This window comes from Pan troglodytes, chromosome 17 (genome assembly GCF_028858775.2).
Source record: "Pan troglodytes isolate AG18354 chromosome 17, NHGRI_mPanTro3-v2.0_pri, whole genome shotgun sequence".
Taxonomy (NCBI): Eukaryota; Metazoa; Chordata; class Mammalia; order Primates; family Hominidae; genus Pan; species Pan troglodytes.
Genome location: NC_072415.2, coordinates 25,498,345 through 25,506,970, shown reverse-complemented (window position 1 = coordinate 25,506,970; position 8,626 = coordinate 25,498,345). Strand labels below are relative to the sequence as shown.

General features: G+C 41.2%; 1 protein-coding gene across 50 annotated transcripts in view; it reads right to left on the bottom strand.

The window, feature by feature from the left end:
• Window positions 1-1,465: 1,465 nt before the first annotated feature.
• The window catches only part of EPB41L3 (erythrocyte membrane protein band 4.1 like 3), a 236,951-nt gene continuing 229,790 nt past the window's right edge, over window positions 1,466-8,626 (bottom strand). For 21 of the 50 annotated variants that reach the window (XM_063795989.1, XM_063795990.1, XM_063795991.1 and 18 more), the window contains 7 exons: window positions 7,087-7,209; window positions 6,129-6,497; window positions 5,269-5,400; window positions 4,675-4,773; window positions 4,133-4,213; window positions 3,743-3,859; window positions 1,466-2,552 (listed from right to left, as the gene is read on the bottom strand). In XM_063795989.1, the coding sequence (XP_063652059.1) occupies window positions 3,749-3,859; window positions 4,133-4,213; window positions 4,675-4,773; window positions 5,269-5,400; window positions 6,129-6,497; window positions 7,087-7,209 (915 nt within the window). In that variant the 3' untranslated portion in view covers window positions 1,466-2,552; window positions 3,743-3,748. Of the gene's footprint in view, window positions 2,553-3,742; window positions 3,860-4,132; window positions 4,214-4,674; window positions 4,774-5,268; window positions 5,401-6,128; window positions 6,498-7,086; window positions 7,210-7,718; window positions 8,454-8,626 lie in introns of all 50 variants that reach the window. The other 29 variants (XM_016933355.4, XM_016933356.4, XM_054672326.2 and 26 more) reach the window with 4 other exon arrangements.

Here is an 8,626-nt window from a genome sequence, read left to right as displayed (position 1 = left end):
GTTAAATCATACCCCAAACCTCAGCATCATGCAATATACCCATGCAACAAACTTGCCCATGTGCCCTCTGAATCTAAAAGTTGAAGAAAAAAAAATTAAGGCCTTTATACTATAAGTGATAGAAAGCCAAAAACACATTTTAAGCACAAGGATGAGAAGATTACATTTGTATTTCTTGAAAGATTGCAAGCTACAGTGTAAGGGACTGAAGTGATGTGAGAACATGAGTCAGTGAGCTACTGGAATAATCTAGGTACACTGTCTCGGCTAGATTAAAGAGACTGTGAAGAAATGTTATTGGCAGGCTGGGAAAATGATGGGCAAGAAAGACACTGGTGCCCAAGTCTCCCAGGTTTCTGACTCATGTAATAGGATGAACAGAACACCCATATGAATGTTGTTTTTATTCATAGCTACTTCTTTGTAAGGTTTATTCTTAGAATTGACCTCTTGTTATCAAGTTAGATGTCTTTTAGTGTCCCTGAAATTTTGTGGTATTAAACCACATGACAGTGTTCTGTACCAGCAACAGTGGAGTGATGTCGAGATAGGGCATGACAAAGCCCCTCGGAGCCAGTCTTTCTGCTGTCCCATCCCCATTTCCTGAGCAGAGCATATGCGTGCATGCATGCGTATGTTAATAGCCACACTCATGGGGGAGGATCAGGTCCTTCTGTCACCCTCCTTCAGAGCTTACACAGCTCTGATAAGAAACTATTTGTCAAAACAAATGTCATTTCTGAGAACACAATTTTACATGCACCGATGGCCTGTCACAAAAATTTTTTTTTTTTTTTAAATGGAACAGTCCAATTTTACTTCATGAGTAAATGCCCATTAAAATACAGGGCCACCTCTACGGCAACCCAAGGCAGAAACTTCCATACCGGTTAATTTGAAGCAGTAAGAAAGACTAAAAAAAAAAAAAAAAAAAAAGCACTTAATGGAAGGAACGTGTAACACTCATTTGTAAGTTAGAAGCAACTTCAAATTCACACTCCAGACTCCATGTTGATTTTTTAAAACAACTAGGGTCGACATTGACTTAACAGAGCAATGGATGTGCTGGAAAGAGATGGATATAACGAAGGAAATGGATGATGGGGACAGTGATTGTTAAAACAGGTCATGAGATTGCAGGCTGAGCAACCCTGTTTCATAGCACAGCCTTGTCTCTTATTAAAAAAAAAAACCTAAAACTTTGAGGATGAGATTCGATGATGTATTTTTTAAAGCCTTCTTAGGCAACCAAATATTTAAATATATCTACTTTGTTCCCATCTTCAATCCCTCAAAGGGTACAGACACTGCATACTGTATACTCTGTGGGGTTTTTTTTTTTTCAATCTTGTAAAGACAGGATATCTCTACCGTGCAGCTGAATAAGGCCTTTGATGTCATGCAAATATTACTTCTGGACTAAACACATACAATACTGAAATTATTAAACATACAAACTTAGAGCTTTCAGTGCATTTGCCATTTTTATTTCGCTATGCAGAAACATACATTCACCATGGGCTGTGATGCAGGTGATCGTGTAATGGAGAATCTCTCTTTTTGAAGGCTATTTATAACTAACACTAAATAGTTTTAATTACAGTGGAAATTCTGTACAGTTTAAGGCTTGGCTCTGAACTAGAATGTAAATATGGACCAGATTTGAAAATAAAACACTTTCTTTTCAAGTAAAAGAAGAAAAATCAATTAAAAAATACACGGCACGGAAAAAGAAACTAAGAAAACAAAGCCACAGGAAGCCCAGCAGTTTCTCCTGAAGTGAAATTTCATAATATTGTAAACTAACAAAAATACAGGTTTTCTTCCCAAAATAATGACAATTTAAGCTCTCTGGATTGAACACAGACCAAAGCAAACAACAAGGAAGAAATCGCATTAATATGCTAAAATCAGTACTACCTTATAACAAATTAAATGAGATACACAAAGCAAGATTGGAAGCATTAAATATTTCCAGAGGGTCAGAGAGTCATTACTGTTTATGGGTGAGAGTAATAAAACCAGATGAAACAAGTACAAGTTGTTTACTGAATAAACTTGGTTATTGGCACATCTAATCTGAGGAAAATCTGACACACCGGACGGACCTAGACAGCTTCTAGCATTTGAGGGTAATCTTCATTTATTGTAAATAAAAGGTTACCTAAGAAATTGCAATTTTGTTTAGACTTTAATAAACTATGAAAGGCATGAATTGTTTATGTGTTACATGAGACCACGGTTTATATTGTTGGTTATGAACGTGCAGGTATAGCTGAAAACTGAGACATTTTGTGAAAATTAAAAATGCTGCTCTTTTGTAATTTTATTGTTGCTTCATGCATTATCGGTTTAGTGATGCTGAATCAGATTGCTTTATTATGGGAAGATCTCTCTGCCAGTGTCTTTATTAATGGTCAAGGTCAATTCTTCTGGACTGAAATTTTCCACGGACAGATACAAGTCAGTTGGGTTAGAAGAGGGAACTCCATATAGGCTCTGGTTTTCCTAACGGTTTGCATGACTGCATTCATGTGCAAGCTAAGTTATTCCTGCAAAAAAGAGATTTGATTAGTTACTCATTTGAAAACAACTGAAAGATTTTCTCAGATCAAGGACACAAAAAAAGTATCCTGGAAGTTAGAATGCTCGTTTGGACAAGATGCCATGACATTCCAGCGTTAAGTCACTGCCAATTACATGCTTTCTCTTAAGTAATTACAACAACGCCCAAGTGGCTGAAGCTCATGGAAGAAATCTTTTTTATTTTTTTTGCTATCTTCCAAAATATATTATTCATTTGAGTAAAATGAGTATTTTTTATATTTCTCTTTTAAGAGATGCCACTCATCAATTTGTTTCTTAAACCGATGTTAGAAAACTTACTAATATATGAAATCTCTTAAACATTTTATCACATCACCAAGTTGTGCAAGTCGCTCGACTGCTGCATTCAGCATTCAAAGCCCTCTCAGAAACGCTCATGGCCCCATGAGATCTTGCATGGCAGGTGAGTATGCATGACAAGTCTGTGCTCACATAGATGATATAGTCTGCTCATGATGCTGGCCAAACAGTCACTGGAAAGGTATGTGCTTTCTACAGGACCACAAGACTGCATTTTTTTTGCCTCCTTCTGAGACAGTGCTACACTAGGGAGAAAAATCATCCCAAAGAATACAGGAAATATAAGACATCCAAAAAGAAAGTGAGTGCTCAGCTTTCAAATTAAAAAAACAAAACTAAAGACAAAAGCATAAACAGGCTACAATCAAACACAGTTGAAGAGAAAGCTTACGACGGGATAATGTTGCCATCAGAAGGAGAAAGGGGTATATATTATTTCCCTAGTATTTGGAACACACAAATTGAGCCTCTCAGAGCAAAACTGCCTTTGTTCCAATTAGGCCACATGGCAAGTAAAATCAAATTTGCCATTACAAATTTGGATAATCAAAGAGTGCAGGCCATGGAATAAAAGGGAACACCAGGAAGACCACACAAGCATAGACTCTGCTCTTCCTTTATCCTCTAACTGGCAGTGCATGCAAAAACTCCACAAGAATGGAAGCTCCAAATGTGAGACAAACCCATAAACCAATTCTCCATCCTCTTGGTAACCAGCCCAACAAATGCCAGTGAGAGAACAGAGGAAAGGAAGGATCAGGTGAAGGATGAGAGGGAAGTGCCCCATGCCTCATGCCAGCCTAGGCAAGCCTAGAGAATCGGCATCACCTCTTACCTCTGGTCAATCCTCTCCATCTTCTGGTGTGATCTCTGTCTCTTTATGGACCACTACTTTGGTCACTGACATGTCAGGGTGCTGCTCTTTGGCCTCTTTAATTGCCTGAGCCAGCGCCTATCCCCGGGAAATCACAGAAGGGCAGAAACAAAAAGGAGGTGGAACATGCATGATCAGTGGTGAGGTGGAGACTTATGAGCTAGATCTATATCCACAATTTACAAATGAGGTACAATGATTACAAAAGGAATCATAAATCATATACTGGAAAGTTAATTCATAATTTTCTTCGGAATACATGCTGGACTAGAGGAATAGCATTGAAACTGTAGGACCAACAGGTTTTTCTTTGTTTCTCTGCCAGGGTATTTACCGTCTCACACATACTACCTGGTCATGGTCAATGTCTGCATCCCCCGTGATGACTATTCGCTTCTCAATTCTTGTCTCTGAAATGCCCCCTTTCACAGTCTGCAAGACACGTAGAGAAGCTTTATGAATTTACTCACTGGGAGAAACCATCATGGTTCAGTAGGGGGAAATGGCAGAAGATGCTGACATCATTCACTCTTCGAGAATTGAAATTAGAGTTCTATGGCACTTATTTCACATTTTTAATTCCAGAGGTGAGGACGGAATGGAGGCCCTTGGGTCTGGATGGCCCATGTTTCTGGAACACTACCACATGCCAAGCACTGGAGTAAGCATTAAGCTTAGGATATCAGAATGTATATTCCTAAAGGGGAACTCGCACATGAGGACAAGTGCATCATAAATCTAGGGGTTGTAAAAGCTCCCCTTGCAGCTATCCTGGCATCCTGAGCATCAAGCCACCTTGTGCTTGTGCAGCCCAACCTGTGAGGAGTTCTGAACAAGCACCTTCCTCCAGCTCGCTCTCAAGGAATCCTCTTCTCGGTTCTCACTCCACTTACTTTGGTGATGTGCGTAGTGGTGGTGGTACTGGTGGTTTCAGATGTGATCGTCTGTGCACTCATCAGCACGCCTGGCTCCAGATCTGTGCCTGGATCCACCTAAAGCAGCAGAGGCATAGACCCCTCATCCAGGTGCTCTCACATCTGCTCTTCAGAAGTTGGCTACGTTATTTAAGGCATTACGACAATTTCACTATCTCCTATTATGCAATCATTATGCTCTTCAGAGTCTGAGAGCTGCTCCCAAGAATAAGTACTAAGTGCAACCACAGATAACTGTCATTAAAAAAACTAAGGTTTCAGAAATATGAGTGGTGGATGGGTGAGTGAATATTTTTCTTTCTCTGTGGCTAGGGAAACAGGTTTCTGAGCCTTTTTCTACACTTCAAGACACATAAAGACTTGGTTAAGTCATCTGCTGCTCCCTGATCACTAATAAAATGACCATTATTGCATCACTTTTAATAGAAATGGTCTGGCCACTGGATCCTCTAAGTCTCATGAATTAAATATCGTGCAGTTCTATGTAAACACACTAGGCCATAGAGGGGTGAAATAAGCAGCCAGGGCTCTGGTCTTCACAGAATATCTCACCTGTGATGATTCATATGTGATGGTTTTGGTTTCGGTGTGAACTACTGGCACTTCCTTGGTGGAAATTTCTAGCTTTACTCCTCCCGGTGAAACACTGCCAAAACTGATGGTTTCCGTCTTCACCGTTGAGGACTGTGCCAAAGGGGAGTAAGCAGAGTGGCTGTTATAGTTTGCATGAACACATTGTTTTCTTCCTTTTCCTCTCTTGGTGGTTATAAGCACAGGTTAGTATGCTATAAATGTTTATGTAGAGAGTAAGCTGGGGAATGAGGCATACAACATGCACATGTCAAACAGTCTCCTGGACTCTCATAGCATTTTTATATGAAATGCTCCAAGTAAAGCAAAACATTTTGAAGGCAATAAAAAAAGTTTTCTATTTAATAACTTCTTAGAAAGAAGAAACTAATAATGAGACATTAACTCCCCAAATACTTTAGGAATCTCAATAAAAGAGGATAAAGAATAAAGTTCTGGCATTTAGGACCCGGGCAAACATGGTTTTGGTGCTTCTGGAAAAGTGCACTGATAAGAAATAAATGTATCACATTTTCTAATATCTTGGCCAACTTTGCATTTCCCAATTTTACTGCCAATTATAATAATTTCAGTGAGAGTAGAAACCATTTCCTGGTGCCATATTATTAATAATTAAGAGATATGTTTGCATGTGACCCCAAAGCTGGAAATCAGTGTGGAGACTCCTACTAGGTATGAAAGAAGGAAATGAGAGGAGAAACACACTATACATGGGAGAGGCAGAAAATTAAACTTAGCTCCACCTTTATGCTGATCTAAATTTCCAGGCATCCTATATCAGTTTTATTTTAGTGATAAAAGTAACATTAACTACTAGTTACCTCAAAATGAGGTTTTTGTTCCAAAGTTTCTGAAATGTGGATGGCTGCACTCTGCTCCTCTTGTCGCTCACGGGAAGCAGCGGCTGTCTCTTCCTGTTCCAGGACAGCTTTAGCGACCTCCTCCCCTCCTTCCTCTTTAGCCTCCTCCGTCAAGGCAGAGCCCTCTTTCCCTTTAATGCCTGTGAATGCGGGCTGTGCTGCAGCATCCCCGCTCTCTCCCGCCGAGTAAGAAGCATCCCCACTCACGTGCACCACACGCTGCTCCTCCACCAACACGGTCTCCTGCATCACCTTCTCAGTGCTAAGCGGCAGGTGGTGCACGGTGGGTTCCGTCTCTATTCCACTGGACTCCGTCTTGGTTTCCATTTTCTGCATGGGAAGAGATTGTGGCATCAGTGTGACCATCCATAAACCAAAGGTCAGAAAATAACTAAAGCCACCACTCGCCAGGATGTCTAAAGCCAGCATCAAGTGCTTATAACCAGAAACACTGACGAAAAATATAAATTAGCTTTCATTTCTCCCACTGAAATCTCTGATGCCTGCCCCTGCCCCTGGTGCATGCACTTGAACCTGCGCTGCTGCTTCAGGACATCCGCAAAACAAACGGAAGGCAGGATAAAGTGCAATTAACAAAACAAAAACCAAAGCATTGCAGCGCATTCACGTTGGTTTTGGCTGCTTTCTTAGACTCAACTGGTGAGACATAATGCTTTTAGATATTTAATTCTATTAAAATTTCTCAATATGATTGCCTTTCGAATACTGAAGTACATTCTTGAGATGCAACTAAAGGCATGTGACAGATATGCCAAGCAGACACAAAGGACAATAAGACACCTTTGAGATGCTGAAGGCAAAGCCAGCTGGATGCAACCACACACTCACGCCCAAAAAAAGGGTAAGGAAAGGCACATGGGTACATTCAGAAACACCAAGGACGAAAACAAATGGCCACCTGAACCCAGCTTTGAGAAGCAGAAGTAACCCCTCCTATGAATTCTGTTGGTTTTCGCGCAGACTCTAATAAACTGAAGATTTCAGAGCCATCCATGAGCTTTTCCCCAGAAGACTGCTTAGTCTGAGTGAACAAAGAGAGGCAGAGTCAAGCACAAAAGAGAGACACAAACTCAGGCACATAAACATTCACAGCTTGTTAGACAAAATCGTAGGCAGAGGAGACAGGGAGGAGGAAGAACGAAGGAATCTCAGAGTTTGGAAACGAAAAGAATGGGAAATAAAATAGAAAACCAGGTGCTCTTGTTTGGTAAAGCAGAGACGGTTATTAGGATCGGGGTGGCGCCGATTTAAGCAGATATATATATATATTTTCCCCTTCATTACAAGCCACAGCAGCACTATCACATCTTGGGAACAGGGTGCTGGAAATAAAATGGAAAGTGTTTTAATGCTGACTTTGCACTGCAGTATTGATTTAACCATGAAAAAAAATTAAGAAGCTGGGTTGGCTGCTCTCAACATAAAGCCAAGCAGCAAGAGAAACAGAAAGGTTTGGGGTGGAAGGGGACTGCCTCAAAAACTGTCATGCTGGAATTGCAAACTGTGGCCCCAATGAGTGACACTGGTTACCACTACTTGGGAGGCGGATGACTCAGTAACGTAATGGGCAGTAGCAACGGTAAAGGCTGGTTCCTGGGAATATCTCCATTCGGACAGGCTCTTCCTTCGGGGACCAAAGAGGCCCACTTTTAAGACCTCACTCTCGGGCACTTGCTCTGTTTTGCTGAAGCGTCTGCCTTCCAGGCCAGGGAGGACGGCCACATCCTTCTCCAGCTGTGGAGCCTTCTTGAGGTCATCTTCTTCAGGACTCTGCCGGCGAGACTCGGCCTCCTTGATGGTGGCCAGGGATTCGGACAATTTCCGCTTTGTCGTCTGGACCTCTGGTCCTCTCTTGGATTTCTCATCAGCGAGGGTTTCCAGGACCTCATACTCTGCCAGGCCGGGAATGATCTTCATGGACTCTGGCATTTCTTTCTCCATTTTCTGAAGTGCTTCCGTAGTGGAGGGCTGCTCCACTTTCTCGCCCTCTTTAGCTTTCCCAGTCATAGTAACAATTCTCCCGGAGACAGTGTCATAGGATTTTCCTAGAGTGTATATTTTCTGTTTGCTGTCTTCTTTCAGTTGCATTTCTCGAGCCAAGTCTTCGAAGCTTTGCATTTTAATAGTGCCAGATTTTAACATGTCAGCTGGGAGGTCACCAGTTCTACTGCTCACGGTCACCACCTTGTAAGTCACAATCTTTTTCAAATCACCATCAACTACCTCAGTTGGTATTTTGTCTACAATAACCCAATCCTCTGTGCCCTATATTTGAAATATAAAAGCTAAATTAGAAATTCTGATGGTATCTCATTTCTAAAATAAGAATCCTTTAAGAAAATCAGGGCAACTGCTACATGCAGGTCTGTGATGGGACCATACAGTGCTCATGTTATTATCTAATAGTTATGGCTGCAATCTCTTCTCCTCTGAAATGA